The sequence below is a fragment of the Gekko japonicus genome, unplaced genomic scaffold (assembly GCF_001447785.1).
Source record: "Gekko japonicus isolate JY-2015 unplaced genomic scaffold, Gekko_japonicus_V1.1 scaffold443, whole genome shotgun sequence".
In the NCBI taxonomy this organism is placed as follows: domain Eukaryota; kingdom Metazoa; phylum Chordata; class Lepidosauria; order Squamata; family Gekkonidae; genus Gekko; species Gekko japonicus.
Genome location: NW_015172565.1, coordinates 295,402 through 317,446, shown reverse-complemented (window position 1 = coordinate 317,446; position 22,045 = coordinate 295,402). Strand labels below are relative to the sequence as shown.

At 40.6% G+C, this 22,045-nt stretch overlaps 2 protein-coding genes across 3 annotated transcripts in view; both read left to right on the top strand.

The window, feature by feature from the left end:
* NUP205 (nucleoporin 205kDa) overlaps window positions 1-19,058 on the top strand; it is a 55,958-nt gene extending 36,900 nt beyond the window's left edge. The window contains exons 32-43 of the mRNA XM_015421324.1: window positions 1,175-1,366; window positions 1,755-1,876; window positions 6,202-6,340; window positions 6,529-6,655; window positions 12,355-12,431; window positions 13,520-13,648; window positions 13,805-13,931; window positions 14,891-15,057; window positions 15,650-15,773; window positions 17,118-17,246; window positions 18,221-18,294; window positions 18,673-19,058. Of these exons, the coding sequence (XP_015276810.1) occupies window positions 1,175-1,366; window positions 1,755-1,876; window positions 6,202-6,340; window positions 6,529-6,655; window positions 12,355-12,431; window positions 13,520-13,648; window positions 13,805-13,931; window positions 14,891-15,057; window positions 15,650-15,773; window positions 17,118-17,246; window positions 18,221-18,294; window positions 18,673-18,825 (1,560 nt within the window). The 3' untranslated portion in view covers window positions 18,826-19,058. The remainder of the gene's footprint in view (window positions 1-1,174; window positions 1,367-1,754; window positions 1,877-6,201; window positions 6,341-6,528; window positions 6,656-12,354; window positions 12,432-13,519; window positions 13,649-13,804; window positions 13,932-14,890; window positions 15,058-15,649; window positions 15,774-17,117; window positions 17,247-18,220; window positions 18,295-18,672) is intronic.
* Window positions 19,059-21,170: 2,112 nt separating this feature from the next.
* The window catches only part of ARL1 (ADP ribosylation factor like GTPase 1), a 10,320-nt gene continuing 9,445 nt past the window's right edge, over window positions 21,171-22,045 (top strand). Inside the window, exon 1 of one of the 2 annotated variants that reach the window (XM_015421325.1) lies at window positions 21,171-21,481. In XM_015421325.1, coding sequence (XP_015276811.1) covers window positions 21,478-21,481 — 4 coding nt within the window. In that variant the 5' untranslated portion in view covers window positions 21,171-21,477. Of the gene's footprint in view, window positions 21,511-22,045 lie in introns of both variants that reach the window. The other variant, XM_015421326.1, reaches the window with a different exon arrangement.

Here is a 22,045-nt window from a genome sequence, read left to right as displayed (position 1 = left end):
CTAGCATCTCCAGCTAAAAAGGTCAGGTAGTAGGTGATGTAAAAGAAACTGTCTGAGATCCTGGAGAGCTGCTACCAGTCAGAGTAGACAGTACTGACTTCAGTGGACCAGCGATCTGACAGAACATAAGGCATCTTCAGTATGAAAAACATGTGGTGGCCACCAAAAACAGCACCGACATTTCTGGTTCCCCCTTTCTTATGGTATAGTATGCCTGCTGATGTCATAAATTACATTACCAGCAGCAGGCAGTGAGATGGGAAATGCATGTTATGACGATGTCACGGGATAGCTAAGGTTGCTTATGGCCAGGTGAGGCTTGGAGATCTCCCAGAATTACAACTTATCCCCAGACTACAGAGATATAGCTGTTTGTGAGGGTAGACTCTAGGACATTACACCCCACCGAGGGACCCTCACCAAACCCTGCCCTTCCTGGCTCCACCCCCAAATCTCCAGGAATTTCCCAGACTTGAGTTGGCTAGGGAGATAAGCTTTATTAACAAGTTGTGAATATAGAGGAGGGGTTGGGACCTAGATAAAGTTCATCATTCTGCCTAGTTAGTTTTTTAGTTTAAAATGTACCCAGTGGTTTTTGGTTTTGGCCGGCTGTGAGATTTTTTTCTAAAAATTGGTGAGTTTTTTAGTTTTAAAAGGGATAATCAATGGATGCAGCGCAACCACCAGCACCACTCCCCTTTAAAAAGCCTTTGCCTTAATGAAGAGTTTCTAAATCAGGCAGATTAATGAGGTAGATGCATTCATTGATGTATGAGGTTGAGGAGCATTTACTGAAACAAATTATTGTACTATAAAATGTCATTAATCAGTCATCAGACTTAGCTGGCTTTTCATTTTGCCTTCCGAGATTTTTCTTGGAAATTAACACACTAGCAGCCTGGCAAAAGCGAAAGTGGGAAACTATTTTTCTGAAACCCCCCTTAATATTGGTACTTACTTTGCAGATACAAAACACTCTTAAAGTTTGACTAGTCAGCACTTCCTTAGCAAGTGTGGTGGGTCACCTAGGGAAGAAATCTTCAGTAAATAGGCTGACGAAGTAGTAGGCTGAATGAAGTCAGAGTTTGTGTCTATGAATTGATTCCTTCTAGGTAGAGATTAGATAGTCTTTGCACCCTTGTTAATTAATTGCATTGGTCCTTCTCTCTTTCAGATGCTTGCTCTGGCCTTACTTGATCGCATTGTCTCTGTGGATAAGCAGCAACAGTGGCTGGTGTATCTCTCCAACAGTGGCTACCTGAAAGTGCTTGTGGACAGCCTAGCAGATGATGACCTTAAGCTACAAAGCTTGCTTACACCCCAGCCTCCTCTCCTGAAAGCACTGTACACCTATGAGTCAAAAATGGTAAAGTCGAAGGGTGGTTCATGGTTGCTTGTAAAATACTGTCTGACTTATTCTTTGCACCAGGATTATTGAAGAGAACCAGTGGTGATTGGGGTTTTTGTCAAGTGCTAACAAAATGGCTTGCATGAATCCTAGCAGCTATTTGACCCTATTCTAACTAGGTGGTGTTGTAAAGATCATGAGCTTTCTGCCCTTTTCCTAAGTCCATCTATGCTAGTTTGAGCAGTAGCTCACATACTCTCAAAGTATGCATGATGCAGAACACAAATTTGTGTCTTTTAATTTCAGATGTGTTTTAATGTAACAGCTCACCAAAAAGAGTTTGTAAAAAGTTGGTTCTTGCTGTATGATCTGTTTGGCTCATTTTACCTTTTGTAACGTACTCCAGGCATTCCTAACGAAAGTGGCCAAAATACAGCAGGGAGCACTGGAGTTGCTAAGATCTGGTGTGATTGTGAGGCTTGCACAGTGTCGAGTGTATGATATGCGACCCGAAACAGATCAGCAGGGGTAAGTTTTTTCCACAGAATTGGCCTTAAAGTGATCTCCAAAGCTGTAAGTCAATAAATATGGAAAATATTTATTAAACTCTTGTGGCATTAATCTGCACTGAAGGCAGAAATAATCAACACTAAAATAAGTGGTTAAAGATTGTCAGTGTCTTGTGTGTGTGCTTCTTGCAACAGGGCTCTGCAGAGCTCCCAGAAGCATTTAAAGGTAAATCTTAATGTGTGGAATTTTGATTTGTTTTCTAATCAGCATAATGTTCTTAATACAATATTTGCTCTGCTTCCCCCCCCCCCCCATACTAAGCTAAACAGTTGAGGACTGAGTCTCCATTTGAAGCTCAGTGTTGTTCTGGTTGGAGCCTTGAGCCAAGGTCACTGAGAGCCCTGCATAAGCCACTCTGATGTTTCAAGGAATAGTGGAGTGGATTTAGAGCTCAGTGTCTTGCATACTTAAGTTCTGAGGTTTAGTCCTCAGCATCTCTAGTGAAAAGATAGCAGGATTTGGGAAGATTGCTTACTCAGGTGAACTGCTACCACTTAGAGGGATAGCTGAATCAGTTGCTTGACTTAGTTTAAAACTACTTCCTGCATTTATATTGAGTTATTGGGCTTTCCTCCAACAGCATGGAATAATTTAATTTACCAGGAAACCCTAAAGCAGACCAGGATAAATGTGTTTAAACTTGATTGGGCTAGTACTTTAGCACGAGCAAGACATGTATGTTCCACTCTCGCCTTAGGTATTCCTCCCCTGGAGTCTCTTCCCTCATATACTAGATCCTTAAAAATACCTAGTTATAGATGTGTTTTCACTCTCTCTAGACTTAACTCTTTTCCCACTGCAAAGTATAATTTCTTTGCTATCTCCTCTTTCAATAAACAATTCATCCGATGTTGTAACATTTTTAGTCTTCTTTTTGCTCCATCATTATTTACTTTAGACATCATAATATTCTCTTGTAAATTTATTTGTTTTTTCAGGTTCTCAAACCTTTGTTTCCTTTGCCTATTTACTTTTGCTGCTTCTTGAATTAATAATCCTCTAGAAAATGCTTTCATTGCATCCCATATCACCTTTAATGATGTATCTTGTTTTTTATTTTCTTTGAAAAAGGCTGTTAATTCTTCCTTCATTTTATTTTGTTGTTGTTGTTGTTCAGTCGCACAGTCGAGTCCGAGTCTTCATGACCCCATGGATAAGATCTCACCAGGCCCTCCTGTTTTCCGCCGTCCTCTGAAGTTTGCTCAATTTCATGTTCGTTGCATCTATGACACTGTCTAACCATCTCATCCTTTGCCGTCCCCGTCTTCTTTGACCTTCAATCTTTCCCAGCATCAGGGTCTTCTCCAGTGAGTGCTCCCTTCTCATTTGGTGGCCAAAGTATTTGAGCTTCAGTTTCATTATCTGGCCTTCCAGGAAACAGTCAGGGTTGATTTCTTTTAGGATTGACTGATTTGATCTTCTTGCAGTCCAAGGGACTCTCAAGAGTCTTCTCCAGCACCATAGTTCAAAAGAATCTATTCTTCGGCGCTCGGCCTTCCTTATAGTCCAACTCTCGCAGCCATACATGACTACTGGGAATACCATTGCTTGGACCATGCGTATTTTTGTTGGCAGGGTGATGTCTCTACTTTTTATCATGCTGTTTAGGTTCACCATCGCTTCATATGTTCCTGCCTGTATTTCTGCCTCCAACATATCCTTAACCATTACTGTTGAAATCCATATCATATCTATTCGTGACCATGAATCATGTCTGGCCGAATAATATGTAAATTGTTTCATAGAATAATTCCTTATTCTCCAAGCATCTACCAAATTTAATTCTGTCAGTAATTGTTCTAGATTTTTTGGCATTTCTGTCCTTCTTTTCTTCTTCTTCCTGCCTGTCTGTTTATCCTTTTCCTAATCAAAATTTGTATTAAAATTAAAAGATAAATAACTTAGCATAACCGACTATGTTCAATGTATTACTAGCATTTTAGATTAACATTGAGATAAGATGATGTATTGATCTCCCACTCTTGGGGTTTTAGTTATTAGTGGGTTTCTTTTCTTTCTCCTTAGATGTAGTTTCCCTTCCCATATTTTCAGTTATAGTTTGTAGTTTTGTGAAAAAAACAATAAAAAACCTCCCCTTAGGGGGATTTTAAAAATACAGTAAAATGTATTCATCTTTCCATTTCTTTTCTGACATTTATAAGTGTTTTACAGATTTAATTATTCCCCAACCAAGGATTAAAACAGCATATCAATTAATTTGTCAGGATAGCACTAAATTATCTTTGCAATTTGGGAGAAAAAAAATGTTATTGTCAGAGAAGGATAGGAAGAGGCAGCTTACCTGTAAGTAGTGTTCTCTGAGCAGTCACATAGTGAGAATACTCGAGAATACTTTGAGAGGTCACATAGTGAGAATACCCATTTCCAAGTATTGCTAAGCTTAATTTTTTTTCTGATACTGAGGTGATGTACTAATGGCCCAAGTGGACAGAGACATGCACTCCTGCTCAGTCAGTTCTTCCAAACCTACCATAGCCAGAGAAAAGATACCTGTTGCACTGAAGGCATTTTGTGTGACTACACAGATGAACAGTTGAAGAACACCAGTTACAAATAAGCAACCTGATGTTCACCTTCACAGTTTTTGTGCATCACAGACATGGGCAGAATCACAAGCTGGCCTACTTCAAGGCAGGAAGAGGTGAAATCAGGAAAAAAAACGCACTGAGCACCATTTGATGAAAAGATGTCTCTCCTCTTGCTCTGGTGTTGAGAAAGCAATGTTTTAAAGATGTGGATGGTTGCAACCATGTGGCAGCTTTGCAAAGGTCCAAAGTAGGTACACCAGTGAAAAAAGCTGTAGAAGTGGTTATGATCTTTATAAAGTGGGCTTTAATCATAGATGGCATACTGACATGTCACACTTTATAACACAATTTAAACAATGAGAATATCCATTTGCTGAAACATTAAGAATTTACTTACCATGCTTTTTGTAAACCACTGTAATGGACAGATAATTTACACTATTTATAAAAAAAATTCTTCCTGTCCCCAAACAAGGCAAGAGGTCTTCTGAGGATGGGTTAGGGAAAAATGGGTAAAACAATGTCCAGAGAAAAGTGAAAAGTAGATACGATCTTGAACACAAAGATACCATTGTGATGAAGAATAAGTTTGTCCCTATGAAAAACAAGATGCAGCTAGTCAGTCCTGTGAGTACACAGTTAACTAGTCCTCTGGGCAGAAGTTATAGGGGCAAGGAAGGCAACCTTCAATGAGAGAAGCCTGATATTACATGTTGCTAGAGATTTGTGATGACACAACCAACTGGAGGTTCTGAGCTGAAACATGAAAGTAATGGCAGAAAATATTAAGTTGTACCTCAGTTTTAAAACCATCAATAGTCAATTATGGACATAGCAAGCACTTTTAGTCTTTATTAAATTTCCAGGTCAGCTCTACCATTTCACCCCACTAATTATAATGGGCCTCCTCCCCCCCTCCTGATGGAGGGAAAAAAATGAGATTGCAGAAAGTGTGAGGACTTGCTAGCTCTTTATACATCCACAAATCTTATATCAGTTTATCTCCCAAAACGCCATCACTTCTCTTTAAAATCTCTCTTTAAATTTCTCTTGCGCATCTCTTAGCAGTTTGGTGGTATATTTCCCCAGCCATTCTGTTCCCCTCTACTTTGCCAAAACACAGCTCAAGTTGGAAATTTCTCCCGTCTGTTCTGGCCAGTTAAGTAGAATTAGGGAGATTTCCCAGTCTATTGGGGATTTCAAATACGACAGTCTTTACTTTGAGAACACAGAGCAGTTTCTTTCACTCACGTTTCTGTGCTCAATTTAAAATCCGCTTGTCAGCCTCTTGAATCACGGCAGCAACAGCTCTGCCCACCACAGTGAACTTCTTCCTCCGGATTGCTTCAGAGCGAGCTGATTAGGTCTCCCAGTGAGTTGCCATCTCACTGGGACCTCAGCTCAAGCCCCCTGCCCCCCACTACTCCTTCCCTGGAGCGTGGGGTGGTCTCTGATTGTTCAGAGACCCTTTAAGTCCGAAGAAATGATCAGTCGCTCGGAGCTCAGCTCTCTAGCGACTGCAGGCGCTGTGCCCTCCCGTCCGTCGTTTCGGTATTATTCTTGACTGTAAATTTTCATTGTAAAATTGAATGCTGTATATTCATGTTTGATAACTGAGCTTATCTCATAGAAACTAATAAACGTAAGTATATTCATTTAATAAGTTGTTTCCATGCTTCATTAAAGCTGCCAATCAACTCTTCCCTTTTTGATGTGTTTCCCTGCCTCCCTCAGAATATTTGGAATGAGAGAATCTCCAGTCTTCTATCCTGCCCCTGTAGAGCGTTATCGCCAGATTCTTCTGCCGGCTCTGCAGCTGTGCCAGGTGATTCTCACATCTAGTGTGACACAGCACATGCAAGCTGCAGGACAGGTAAGTCAGTAGGCAGGAACTTCCACTGATGTTGGCTGTGTACTATTGTTGCTGCTTTCCATGTCAGGCTGCTGGGTTGTTCTTTCTGTCTCTCATTATTTCCTGCTTTCTACTCTGATACGCTACTGTAAAATCTTAGTTGAATTTTAAACGTAATGCTGTATGTTCTGCTTTTTCCTGTCACACAGGTGTTACAGTTTCTGATATCCCATTCAGACACAATCCAGGCAATTTTGCGGTGTCAGGAAGTTAGTGCAGGATCCTTTCAAGAACTGGCCTTATTGACTGGAATAATCAGCAAAGCTGCTCTGCCTGGTAAGATATTTGACAGCTTCTGTAATGATTCCATGTTTTGGTGTGTGTGTTCCTTTAAATGTTTAGTGTGACTGCAGTACTGTAAGAAGAGTGATAGAGGGAGACAAGTGTGATTTGATTGGCTGATGACTGAGAGTGTGGGAGGAGGAGATGTTCTGAGAGGAATCTGTGTGTGTGTTTTATGACAGAGTTCGATGTATGGGTTTTTGGAAAGTGAAGTGTGGAAGAGCTATGAAGAGAGTCTGTGTGACTAAAAGTTTTGTGAGAGGGTCTATATGGCAAAGAATCAAGTAGTGTCTAAACTGAGTGGTTAGACAAATGTTTTATCTCGTGTGCCTAAGACAAAGAGCTTAGCCAGTGTGGCTACATAAATGAGAGAGATAAGCCTGTCAGCGTGGAATTTTGGTGTCTGAGAGACTGTGTGTGACACCTTACCAGTTATATTTACAAGTTCCTTTTTTCAGAAACAATTCAAGATAACCAGAAACCTATTTTGTTCTTTATTCAATAAATCAATTTTTGTTTAAACATATCCTAGAAATCAGTACAGTCCTTCCTCAGGGCCACATAGTCCTCTGAAGTGCCCAGACCCTGGGTCATACTACCAAAAGAGAGAGAATTGGAATTTTTAATTCCTGGTGGCAGCAGAAAACTACCAAGTTCATATACACAGAGGGTGGTTTAAAGGAAAAACAGTCTCCCCCTATAAGCAAGCATGCCACAGCTTCTCTTGTTCTGGTCATAAGTGTGCCGTTATGTACATAACAGTAAGATTTATTTTACTGGACCATAAAAGCATATGAAACTTTCACCAACCACAGAACTCAGCACGCAGAGGCCATAAAACCTCCTTGTAGGACACAAGATTGTATAATCCTGTGTAGTAACCTATTCTTGAAGCTCAGACTTGTCCCTCAGTTTAAGATCTTTATTCTGGAAAGAGGAGTCTTCTGCAGTGTTGTGAAATTCTCTCTTTAGGCAAGTTCTCCTAGCCCTACTAGCCTACATTAAGATCTTTTAGGTGCTAAGCAATATCAGTCCCATTTACTTAATTATGCAGCTGTTGCTTTGAATATGTTTACTGCTGCATTTTTGTATCTGCATTTAGCTGATTGTGTATTAACTTTTTATGAAGGAGATATTGAAATTGCTGAGGCACTTCCCAAAAAAATAGACTGCTGAAATATGGTACATTACTAGGAATGGACAAATCGGCTCTTTTTTTGTTTCTTTATGTTTTGACTGTTGCTCTTGTGAATGGTTTTGGCCCACTCATTTTAGTTGCTGGTATTGAAGATTTGTTTGTTCCTTTTTCATGATGATGCACAAATCTGTGCCCTGTGTGACCCTGGGGGCCCAATAGAGGACACACAGGCAGAATCCAATGAGTTTGATTAACTTATTGTTTATTATTGCAGTGATAGGATATATAGAACGTAGTGCCAAAGCACCTGTATGCCAAGCTGCTGTCTGCCTTATGGCAGAGTGGGCAGATACTTTTATATCCTAAATGACATCACACAAGTTTACAATCCATAGAGATCATTATTGGTTAATGGATACATTGGCATCATAAGTGGGTTTTTTTTCTTTTACTTGCCCAAATGCGCAAAGTTTATTGGGTTTTTTTAAGGATTACACAAAACCAAAAAAAAGAGCAATACATTTTTAAAATATCTAGACATTGTCTCACTCACAACATCTTTAGATACATAGTTCCCTTTTCCCCCTTGTTTAACTTTATATTCCACAACAAATATTATTAATCAAAATTCTATTCCCAATATATAGTTCATTTTTCTATATCCTATCTGCTATATTTAATTTTATCTATACTACACTATTATTAATCGGTTTTATAATCATAAAAATAGGAAGGGAAAGAAACAGGTATTTCAACAGTTTAACAGTTCTAATTTGGGCACATTTTTTTGTATAACAGTTTGGTCCCTTTAAGATATTCCTTCACCTTTTTAGCAATATTAGCTTTCAAAATCCCATATACTTACAAATTTAAGCATGGTATTTTATATTTGTCTTAGCTTTACAGTGCCAATATGTTTTCACCTTACTCTCTAGGTAATCTAATATTATTTTTTCTCTGCAAAGCCCACTCTAAAAATCAAACTGCCCTATAGTTTTTCTCAACCTTCAGTTAGAGCATTACAAATATCCCAAACCTGTTGTTTCACTAATCAATTGGAACAAGATTATATGCTTAGTCAATCATTTTTCAAATGTCAGTATAGGTTCAAAGAAAAAATAAGTAGTATATAGACAAGTATTTCTTAGCAGTTAGAGTTCCATTTCGGATAAATCTTTCTCTCATTGACCAGTTAAGCCATGCAAACAGTCAAGATATATTATGTATAAGTTCAGAAGAAAAAGGAGAGGAAAAAATAGTATATAAACCAGTATTTCTTAGACATTAGAGTTCCACTTTATCTCCTTGATCAATTAAAACATGCAAACAGTCAAGATATATTGTTACAAATACTTATAAAATATAAGTTTCTTTTGTTTTCTCTGCAAATGTCTCCCCAAAATCATTAGTATTATATGCCTTCAATCTTTGAAGGTCTCATCCTCTTTAGTCTTGCTTATGAAATAGCACATGAAGTCCTGTCTCACCAACTCGGCCAGGGCTGCCTTGTATCCAGCCAATGTCAAAGTCACTGAGGAATCTTCAAAATTACAGCTGAATAAATCTCTTGTTCTGAGTGTGAAGTGTTGAAACAGTTCCGGCCGCTCCTCGCTTTGTAAAATATATGATGTCATCTGTGCTTGGTCATCTTGCACTTCAAGAAACATGATCTCGCTTTCAAAGACTTGTTCCAGGGCCTGGCAGACAGAGTTCGTGATCTTTATCTCTAATTGTAACTTAAAGAGATCCCAATATTCCTCCCAGTCATCATCTGACAGCTGTAATATGTTTCCAAAGGCATTTTCCTTTTCCATCGCATTTGAAAAGGCCATTGCGCTCCTGAACAGGCAGCCTTCACAAATCTGTGAACTACACAGGTAGAAAAGTCATGGTCGCCATTTTACATCCACAAGGCTGTCCTCCTTTCGATAAATCAAATCAGCCACTTAAGATAAGTCTCTGTAGAAGACTTTTCCCAGCTAGCAGATAGAAGATTTCAGTGCAAAGTATAGCCCCTCTATTTTAAAAGTAAAGAACTCCCCCAAACTTTGCCAAGCCGCAAGCGCGGGAGCCTCCAGCTCCCTTTGCTTCTGGGGGCAGTCAAATGTTCTTTTCCAAGTCTGAAGTTTGTAAAAAAGCCAAAAATACTCACTAAGTCTTCGCCAAGGATGTTAGTGACGAGGTATGGAGGCCCTTATATGGGGTTGTTACAACTTGCCAGTCATGCTAACATGGCTGGTCTTTTGGAGCTTCTGCTTCAAGACAATCTGATACCATCTCCCGCTGTTGCCACAGGCGGGGGGCTCAGATGAAAGTCTTCTGCCGCCAGTTTCCTACACCCGAGGTACTGGAGAGACTCCTGACCCATCCGGTGTATCCGGAAAGGTCAAAAAAGTCCACTAAAAAGCTCCAAAAGCTAGTGAAACTCAGAGAGCCCTGAGTATTCAACTAGGTCATTGCACAGAAGCCCCACCTCTCTGTCTATCCTGTGTGAATTCGGCATCATAAGTGTTGACACAACCTCATTGGTGTACCCCACTCTAGGGTTCGGTTACATTAATTGATAACAAGAGACAAAAATATTTCCTCTTGGAAGTATTCAAGGACCCCTCTGGCACTTACACTTGATAAGAGCTGTGATTCGTGACACTTGTAGAGGGGTCATCCAGACCTAGAGGAGCCATAAGTAAAAACATAAATTGCATACCAAAGGGTGTCAACTACAATATATAGTGAAAATGTAAATCTGCCCGTGAAAGCTTTTCTCAGTGGTAGGGCAGAGGCCCTCTAGCTTCCTAATCTCTGTCCTTCACTAATATGATATGCAAAACTAACTTGTGCTTGGGAAAGGATGAAAGGAAAAATACTTCTTCAATCACATGGGATGTTGATGAAAGAAGAAAATATGCTTGAGAACCATCTCTCCTAGGGACACAATATACATATCTTTGCAAAGAAAACAACTCGGATCCATCCTGCTTTAAGGAAATCTCTGCAAATTGAACAGCTTTCAGCATAATTATTAAAATCAGGCAGTTACCTATAATATTGATTTATACCTATAATAATATAAAATCCATTCCCCATCTGTATAGAAAGCTCCAGGCATCATTCAAAACAGAACATCTACACCTTCCATAATGATGTATATACGATGTATGAAGTTCAATTATGGCATACTGTTTAATATTGATTTATTGAAACATAATAACAATATGAAGAATATGTATATTTGATGGGGGAAATTCAGCATAAAACAGAAAATGGTGGAAAACTACAGACTCATAGGTTTGATTTGTACAAGGGAGAACAATCCATGCGACGGTCACCTCGAGGCTAGACTACTGCAACGCTCTCTACATGGGGCTGCCTCTGTCGCAGATCCGGAAGCTGCAGCTGGTGCAGAATGCTACAGCCAGGCTGTTGATGGGTCTCTCTAGGAGGGACCATATTTAGCCTGTGCTGAAAGCGCTGCACTGGCTGCCGATAGCGTACCGGATCCGCTTCAAAGTGCTGGTTCTTACCTATAAAGCCCTTTATGGTCAGGGTCCAGCCTATCTGAGGGACCGCCTTACCTCACATGTTCCCCCAAGAGCACTTCAGTCGGGGGCCCAAAATCTGTTGGTTATACCAGGCCCCAAGGATGTCAAACTGGCTGGGACCAGGGCTAGGGCTTTTTCAGTGGCGGCTCCTACCTGGTGGAATGAGCTCCCGGGGCTTTTGAGTAGGAGCCGCCGCCCTACTATACCACCACCATCAAGACATCTGAATGGATGCATTGACGGGGCCCTGGGAAGAACTTGGAATTACATCGGAAAGGCCACCGCCACTGGATATGTACGCTGAGGATACCAGCTCGAGTCGTGGGGATACCATCTTGGATCTAGGACACTAGTAACTGGATAGAGCACTTTAGTCTTAGTTGTGATGTTTTTATTATGTTTTTATATGTTTTTATTTATGGCCAGACTAATGATCTGGCCTCTGTTAGCCGCCCTGAGCCCACTGGGGAGGGCAGGATATAAGTTTAAAAATAAATAAATAAATAAACAAACAAACAGAATTGAACTTGGGATTTTGGGTTCAAAGTTCCATGGATGAGACGTTTGATAGTATCCCTAAGTCCAGCGCATCCTGAATAAATATGAGGATTGAACAGTCTTCCTTGGAACATGAGACAAATTAGTCTGTTTAATAATAGTATTCCAAACAGAGGAAGCAAAAGCACAGGTAGAAAGAAATGCTTGGCCGAGTTTCCCTTATTTGTTTAATGAATAAATAAGAAAATTTTCTTCATAGATTTTAAGTGATTGGGGGGGGGGGGGGTTATCCAGTGGCATGTATTTATGCTTGCAGAATGCAAGTTTTGCTTACTGTAGCCACTTTGAGCAGTTCTCCTGGAGAAGTGGCATGTAAGTCCTCTAAATAACTTATCTGTGATTTAAATAGACCATGATTGATCATGATTTAATGTTTTTATCAGAGTAGGTTAGTTTGCAATACATATTAATTATTTGCTTAATAAGTGATAAAGAGCCTATTCTTCTTTCTTTAGGTGTGTTAGATGACTTGGATATTGATATTAATGAAGGGATGCAGATTGAATTACAAGGACATATAGGACGGTTTCAGGTAAACAGTGCTATAATTACAGCATTTGCTTTCTGCTTAATAGTTGGAATTAAACCTTTTCCCCCTAAATTTTTTTATTATGATCTGATGGGAGAGCTGTTCCCTGTACTATTTATAAAATGTATTTGCCACCCACCAGTATTTTAACCATCAGTGGCACGCAAAAAAATAGTTGTAGACTAAGATTTGAGGCAAATCTCTAAAAATAAGCAGTGGTATCAGAGAGAGACACTAAATTGTAATTTAAGATTTTGTTGGCATCTGTGAGATGTTCAGGATGTAGCATGTGTTTGTATGTAATGGGATTTGGTAAAGGTAAAGGTAAAGGTTCCCTTGCTCGAAAGCCAGTCGAATCCGACTCTAGGGTTGCGGTGCTCATCTCCGTTTCAAAGCCGAAGAGCCAGCGCTGTCCGAAGACGTTTCCGTGGTCATGTGGCCGGCATGACTACACACCAAGGCGCACGGAACGCTGTTACCTTCCCACCGAAGTGGTACCTATTTATCTACTTGCAATTTCTTGCTTTCGAACTGCTAGGTTGGCAGGAGCTGGAACTAGAGACAGGAGCTCACCCTGTCTTGCGGCACCTGGGTCTTGAACCGCTGAACTACTGACCTTCCACAGCCTGCAGTTCAGTATCTTAACCACTTGAGCCACCGCAGCTCTGTAATGGGATTACTGGAGACTAAAACACCTATGAATTATTTGCTGATCGTGGGGCATGATGCTAAACATCCTCATATGAGGGTTTGCTATTTTTCTGTGAATGATAATGCTTTGTTTGAATGGGATTTCTCAGTGTACTTAGAAAAGTGTAAGAGTCAGTGCCGAAGTATGGACTGTTGGGACTTTTATAAAATACAGTGTGGTATCTTTTGGCAATAAAAGGTGTACTTAATTGAGGTATGCATCATTAATCTGAATGGGGGAGACAAGAATTTCAGGCCAACATCATAACAGTCATTAGAAGTATCCTGCTACTTCTTAAGGGTGGCACACTATCTCCTTAAATAAATTATCAGCAATAACAGAGACACTGTAATGGACAGGTAATACAGTCACCAATTTATTTACTTTCCTTTGCCACCAGCGCCAGTGCTTGGGCCTTCTGACACGGTTTAGTGGCTCAGATAGACTTCGTCAGTTTAAGTTACAAGATGATCATGCAGAAGGAGACAGAGTGAATAAGAGGGATGAAATGGAGCTGGCTATGCAACAGGTGAGATCTTGCTTTGTAACAAAACCGAGGATCCTTTTCCCAAAATTGCAAAATAGCCTTTTCTCTGTGTCATTATTCTAACAGTTATGACAGAAATGACATCATCCACTGGTTGTCTTTGATCGCTGTTAACCCACACTGTTTCTTCTCCTGCAGATTTGTGCCAATGTGATGCAGTACTGTCAGTCACTTATGGTAAAGAATGCCCCTGCTTTTGAGCACACCATTTGCCTGTTCACTCCCAGCCTTTCTGAGTCCATCAATCGAGACGGACCTCGGCAAGGTGGGTTTGTGGTTTTTCTGGTGTGAGGTATATTCTGTAAGCTGGACTGAAACTGTTGACGAAGAAGTTAACAAACTGTCACAAGTTTTCTCATACATTGAGATGACATTTGTATCATGTTGCAAAAAGCTGCTTTAGGTCTGATAGATAAAGGATTAGTGGTGGTCAGAAGTTGTAGCAAAACTAGTACAGCTACTTTGTTTTGTATGTGTACAAAGTATATTCTACCCATCTAGTGACCTTTTGAAGCTGTCCTTCAAAGGGCATATTATTTACATAATAATGTTGGTTGCTTCCAAGGGTGAAGGAAGCATTCATACAGTCAGATAAGTATTCTTTTTGATAGTTATACTTTTAAAAACAATGAGAGCCGCTGAATGCCAGTTCACATAACTGCTGGAATGGTAGTTGGCAAGTGAAGTGACCTATCAGGTAAAAGCCCTCATCTTGAACAGGTACATTTTCCACACAATACATAGCCTTATTTGTCAGAAATGTGTCACACAAGTAAGGGATTGCATAATAAAACAGAGTAGCACATTTTACCTTTGGAGGCATAGGCATTTATGTTTTTTCTTAACAAAGTTTGTGTTGTACTATAATCCTAAATCTCCAGGTGTGGCATGATGACAAAACCACAGAAATGTCTCAATTTAAAACAGTACAGAAGTATGTTGAGTTGGCCAAGACCAGGACCAGAAGCTGGCACTGATTCTAGAATAAAATGGAATTGAAAGCTATGACTGCTTGTTTGTGAGGTTCAAGAGATTCAGTTCTCTACAGAATAATCTTAAACAGAGTTGTACCCTTTTAAGACCATTGATTTCAGTGGATTTAGAGAGGCATAATTCTGTTCAAGGTTACACTTGTGTTAACTGTTGGAGAAATCTAGTACAACAAAGCTGAGTTTCTGTGGAACATGGGAAGATTTTTTTAATGTGAATTGTAATTTGCTTTAGACACACAGGCTCCAGCAATCCAGTATTGGCGTCTGCCTGGCCTGGGCATAATTGTCTATCTATTAAAACAGAGTGCTAATGACTTCTTCAGTTACTATGATAGCCACCGTCAGAGTGTTAGCAAGCTGCAAAATGTGGAGCAACTACCACCAGATGAAATAAAAGAGGTAAATACCTTGTTTCTTCTTGTATATCTTCAGTATGGAGACAAGCGTACTTCAGTTATTGTAGTGGCTTTATATGTTTGCCTTTAGTGCTGTTGGGATGGATTGCAGTTGAAGAGGGGGGAAAACCTGGTGGCCACAATTCTATGTTGAAGTTCACGACAGTATTTACTAATTTTTATAAGGCCCACTGTGAGATGTGTATTCTGAGACTGGACAGACGGAAAAGCTTTTACTTTCCCAGACAAAATCAGATGAATAAGTTAGAATTTTTCTCATCATCATTTGCTGAGTTATCAAGCTAGTTAAATATTGGTTGCTCTGAACAGAAATGCAAAACATTTCAATCAGACAAATAACATTAACAATCCAGAATTGTAAATTAAATGGTGTAGCCTGTTCTAGCTTGGGACTTATTTATGTATAAGTATGTTTGTAGCCTGTTCTAGCTTGGGACTTATTTATGTATAAGTATGTTTGGGGCAGGGAAGAGGGGGAAGTTAATGGAATTCTGCAAGACTGTTACACTTAATGGTAATTAAGCTTTACAGTGATTAAGCAACTAATAGTTGCATGTATTTTTGTCTTCCTGTAGCTCTGCCAGTCGGTTTTGCTTGCTGGAGTAGACAAAATTTCAACTGCCCAAAAATATATTGTGGCAAGACGGCGTTTGGTGAAGCTAATAAACAATCGAGCCAAGTTGCTTTCACTGTGTTGCTGTATCCTTTTATGGTTATACATTTTTTAAAAAACTGCACTGAGGAATGCTGAGATTTTTTAAATTGAAACACACCAGCGAAAAATTGCATATGGTCTTGGCAATAAGAGTTGAGAACTTGATAATTAAATCCAGTATAAAGATGGTCTTGTTCCCCTGCCCTTCACTCCCTTCAGGGCTTCTTTAATTGTTCTTGAACTTTGCAGGAAATGCTAATCATTTATCTGACTAATTTGTGGTGCTTAGAGATAATGGAATAGTTTTATGCCGGTAATGATGAGCTGTATTTTCATTGACCCACTGCTCAGCAGTACAGCCCTTCAAATAAATCAAATTCTGGGTTTGAATCACAAGGAATGTCAGAATCATAATTCCCCTGTTTACCTTACTAATGTAAAGGTTTCATATTGAAAAATATTGAAACTGCTAGGGAGTTTTTCTTTAAGAGGGCAGTAAGTGCAGTTGAAGAGTCCTTTTTTTAAAAAAAATGAAGTTTCTTGCACCATATTTAATGCAAAACTGCTAAGGTTCTTAATGTTTTGGTCATTAGTAATTGTTTTTCTAACTTTTTGGTTGAGCAGCTGTAGCAAAAGCCATGAAATAAATTTTATTAAGCCTTACCAAAACACAATAAAAGCTTTATCAGGCTGGATGTTAAACATTCTTAACTATTTTCACACACATAATTGCCAGCATAAGACAGCATAAACAAAAAATGTACATCTTTGTCTTCTAGATATGCTTTAAAGGTATTCATGTAGGGGTGTGCCAAAAAAAATTTTTTTTGACAGAATCGGGCAGAATCAATTTCGGCGGGCAGAAAGACTCCCACATGTCAATTTTGGCAGTAAGAGCCCATTTGGGAATCTTTCCGCCAGCCATATGTCAATTTCAGCCCCATTATATCCTATAGGCCATTGAAGTCAATGGCCCATAGGATATAATGGGGCCAATTCAGATCAGAGAATCTGAATCGGCCCGCAGCAGCCCGAAAGGGGCCCGAATGGGCCATTTTCGGGGGTTCATTCGGTTCAGATGAACCGAATGCATATCCCTATTAAATTCATGAAAAAACACCAACTGTGAGGTCTGCTTCTGTTTGTGCAAGTGCTTAAGGATTGTTGCCTGAGTAATCTTGAACAATGTTAAATGTAGTTAGTAGCAGAGGATTTCTTGAGTGTGCACATGTAAAATGTTATTTGCTAGTAAGTCCACTGAGGCTACATGCACAACATTCAATATGTGCACAATATTTTTTCCACATCTACACCCATCTCCAAAGAGAGAAGTACAACTCCAAAGAGTTACTGTAAACCTTCTGCTATCCTTTACTTAAAGTTTGCAGATATTATAGAAATATGCCTTTTTATTCTTTGGCGACACCTGGAGCACTATCTGCTGTATTGCACCCCAGCTGATTCCCAAGATTCTCTTTTAGCCTCCAGAATTCCATCAAAGAGCAGAAAAATACAAGGTAACATTTATGAAACTCCATGGCATTCTTGTGTTAAGCTAGTCTAGGCTAAAACACTGGGTGTTTTTAGCCTGCTTTATTGTGTATTGTAATAATATATTTTCAAAAATAATTTTACTTGGGTTTAAACATTTTGTGGTTATTAGCACGGCAGTACTGTAGTATAGAGTCATATGTGAATTTAACAACATAACAACTGTTAGCTTCCATCTCAGTGTATCTGAAGAAGTGTGCTTGAATAAACCGTTGTTGGTCTTAAAGGTGCTACTGGACTCAAAATTTGTTTAACATACTACTTGTTGAATATTGCAAAAGTTCTGGGCTGATACCTTCAGTCCAATAGAGACAGAAGTAGCAGGGTCAGGTAGCCTGGGACCTGGGGAGCAGGGAAAGAGAGAGCCCACAATAGGCTAAAGGGAGCCAGTGGTGAGGCATTCAGCCAGCTGCTGTAAGGTCCCCTGGAGCCCATTCTTCCTTGGCCTAAGAGAGAGCATTTACAAAGGCCTGTCCTGCCCTGTCCAGCCCCAGACTGTGTGCACTTGTGCTCACAGCTAGTTTAGGATTATGGAAGCCTGCTTGATCCCACCTGCTGAAACCAAGTTGACTGCTGCTTCACCTATATGGACAGGTCAGGGCTCCAACCCAAAAAGGCACTAGGGCCTGGGGTGGTGCTGATTCAAAAGGAACCTAATTTGGGTTTTGCCTGGGATAAAGAAATCCCTTCTCTCTACTTCTGGTTTCCCCCATATGGGCTGTTTTTAACTGGAAGGATGGATTTGCGAAGTTCAAACTTCCACAGTTATATTTGGGTGGATGATCAGAATAGGAAAAGAATAAAAAGTCTGTCTGTGGAGCAGTAGCTGTTGATACAGAACTGCTGTCACTGATATCCCAGGTTACTTAATGATGTTACTCACTGTCTTTTTGAAAGCTTGTTTTGAACATAAATAACTGCTATCACTTTTATTTTCAAGATTCCTTCAGTTCAGATCCTAACTTGGATTTTAGAAGTGGGTTGAGTAGAGTAAGCCAACATGATATTGATCAGGTAAGAGTCTTTAAATAATAAGAAACAGTATCTCAGTGCCATTAATGCAAAAGTTATACATCACTAGGAAAATACAGCATAACTCCTAAAACTGTGGCGGCACATTCCATGATCGATATTTTACATCCGTTAAATGGTTAGAAGAAAGGAGAATGAACGAATGTCTTCTTCCTTCCTCACCCACCTCCTTTTCTGTATATTGATATGATTCAGTTTGGAGTTGAAATAACAGCCTTCTTTAACCTTGTACCTGCTTTAGTAAATTGGTAAATGCTTCTCAAATGCAACCCCCCACCCCAGTTAATTTTAGACTTGGAACCATGAACAGTGATTGTTGAAATAGGCAAATTACATTTCCCCTGTCTTTCTTTCCCTCAGCTTCAGATTGAAGCCACCAACAGTTTTGGGGAATCACTTCAGAAGAAACTCCTTGACATCGAAGGCCTGTATTCAAAGGTTCGGTCACGCTACACTTTCATTCAAGCACTTGTTAGACGCATCCGTGGTCTGCTAAGGATATCAAGGACGTAAAGAACTTCTTGTTTGTGCCACTGACATTCATAAGCAAAGAATTGGGACCGCACCGGCATTTTGTAGGAGTGACATTTTCTAAATTATGGTTGTTATTTTGTAATAATTTTGCATTCGGTTTTGTGTTTTCTCCTATTAACTATGGAGGGGAAAAATAAAGTTTTTTAATGATAGTATTTCAGCACAAAAATAAAACAATTATTACTGAAGTGGGATAAACTTGCAACAACTTTTACACTGTGTAAAGTTTGGACTGATTTGTACTATAGCTGAACAGAAATCAGACAAAAGTTAAGCTCATTTTCGCCACTTTGACAACCCCAACTAAATATTGTACATATTGACAGTCACTATTCTAAATGTTGACTTTGGGAGACATATATTTAGCGTTTTTCAACGCTTTTGAGTTTTTTGTTATGAGACACTGTCAAAACTAGAAAATGATGTGGGATAATATTAATTACTCTGACAATGGCTTTTAATTTTATGTATATGTACATTTCAAGGACTACTCCATTCCAAAGTTGGCTTATATGTTTGAAACCTTTACAAATATTACAACCTGACCTTCATATCACCCCATCCCTGTTCAGTGAAAGCCAACAAATATTAAAGCCTTGCACTGCATCTAAAAGATACTCAGATGGCCTTTGCCAAGTTTCCTCTAAACAACACTTGATCTTGAAACATAGATAATAAACTAGAGAATGCTCTTGGTGACTCTGAAAGGCCATCGTAGCCTAGAGATAATCCCCATAGGCATTTTAGGACTAAGCCAGTGATAGCTTCTAATTTGTCATAACCAATTACCTGGGAGGCAGTGTGGAAGCTGCATTACAGTGTGGAAGCTGTAATTCCAGTTAACTGATCTGAAAACAAAACTACAAGTGGAGTAGCATTTCAGTTTTGAAATATTTTTTGCAAAGGATTCTAGTGTAAACTCAAGAGTCATGATGAATGCCCGATGCCTTTGGTTTCTCAAATGAGTGTTATTATTGCTGATTTACAGGAAGGTGAGATTAAACCGCATTCCCTGCACATTATGTACAAATAAATATGTAGCTATTGTAGCAGTAAAGAAACAGCAAGTTGCAGAAGTATAAGGGATATGTGGGATGCAGAATGGCACTGCAGTCCATGTTTTGCTGTCTCGGTTTCACCTGATGCTAGATACTTGGAAGAACAAAATGGAAACTGGTCATCAGTGGGAAAGAACAAGAATCCTGTAATTATAAGGCAGGCTGAGAGCCACAGCCAGTGCATATTCCTTTCTGCTCCACATTAATAGTGTTTATAAACTACTGTGCAGAATAACGCTTGGCATCTTATATGGTTTTTGTTCCATCTACTGGTAGCTAAGGCTGAAATACAATCTCTTCTGCACTGCTGCTGGTACTTTTAATATTTATAGCAGCCACTTTGTTCAATGGGACTTCCTTTGCCAAATACAGTTGCTAACTCCAGTTGGGGAAATTCTTAGGAATATGGTGGTAGTGCTTGGGGAAGATTGAATTTGGGGAGGGAGCTCAGCAGTGAGGATACAACACTCTAGGACTTCCACTTCTCCTTAGATTCCATCATCTGAAGCTGCTATTTCCTTCCAGAGAAACTGGTCCTTCTGTTCTAGAGATCTACTGTAATTGAGAGAACTATGGCCCCCACCTACACACAGGAGCATGCTGTTACAGAATGGCTGCTTATACTGGGATTAAATCGGTTAGTCCACAAGACTCTTATCATTGCTGTAACAGACTAAACTCTCCAGAATCACCAGGGAAGGCACCACATTTACCTGCAGGAAGTGGAAATCCATTGTCCTGAAAAATATTGTGCAGATACAAGAAGATAGCATGTAGCTTCTGCTTGCTCCCATCCACTGAAGAAGCAGGCTTTAGCCTCTCAAAGAAGCTGCTAGACTAGATGTGTTAATCTTCAAAATGCCACAACATCCCTGTTTATTTATTTTTTTTGCGACAGATTAACAGTACTACCTCTGGGTCATCTTAAACTTCACTCTTCCTTCCACTAGACCTTAAAAGGAACCCAACAACTGTGATTCATGCCTGCAGCCCTCATCATGTAATAGGTAACCAGCTCAGAACCCACAAGAGTTTGGTTCTAGGGGCGCAAGCGCTGCGCATCTTCGTTCGTCACCACTGGTTAATTCGCACACCGCTAGAGAAGCGGCTCAGATCAGCCCCGCCTCCTCGAGCGCAGGCCTGCAAGAACTCTCCACTTCGCCCCGCCCCTTTTCTAGTCTCTCAAACGCGGAAGAGAATGTAGAACCGAGAGTGTCGTTCTGCAGCCGTAGATTCGTCACGTACCTTTTCAAATCACATTCGTTAGCAATTTGCATTTTCTTTAATTTTTCTGGTGGTTCACTGCCTCGATTTTTTTTTAAGCGACGGGAGGCGGTAGCGAAGTCATTTTCCCCCTGCCACCTCCTGTCGAACAGTCTAATCAGAAAGCTGCGCCTCGCTTACTCGCCGGGTCAGCGGCTACCTTGAGGGACGCAGCAGGCGCGACTGAGGAAGGCGGTCGACGTGGAACCCGCTGCCTGGCGACTTCCGGGTTAACGGCGTTGGCAGAGCCGGAGGAGGAGGCCTGCGGAGTTTCTCGGCTGGGGAAGCGACGCGGGAAAACACCTCCGCCATGGGTGAGGGAAAGACGAGCGGAGTCGTAGACGTAGGTCCCGGGGTTGGGGTGGGGAAAGGGTCGTCTCGGTCGCCTGGCAACGGTGGCTCGCGGGGGCGGGGAGCCCCTCCATCGCCTGGGTTCCGGGTGGGGGGGCGGCGGAGGCGGGAATCTGTTTTCAGTCCTTGCTGCTGGAGAGCTATGAGCGAAACCGTGAAGCGTTTTGCTGCTGCTGCTGCTGCTGCTGCTGTTCCGGGTTTATCGTCGCCTGAAGGATCAAGACCCACCAATGGTGTCTAAAGCAGGAGGCACTCTTTTGAGGCGGGCGGAGCTCTCGCTCAGGTGGGAAGCAGGGAACTGGCCGAGGATGTCGGATTCATGGTCGCGGGTAGGCTTGGCCCTGCTAGGAGTAGGAAGGAGCTCTTTTCGGAATCTATAGAAACGGCCCTCCTGCGTATTGTACACTTCTTCCAGGCCGAGGAAAGGACGTTGTTCCCTCGCTCTGAAACGTCCCCGATGGGTTGAGGGCGGCAGGTGGTGGCCCCGTTACCTGTCTGGACTGCTTATGCCAGAGCCTCAGACGTGG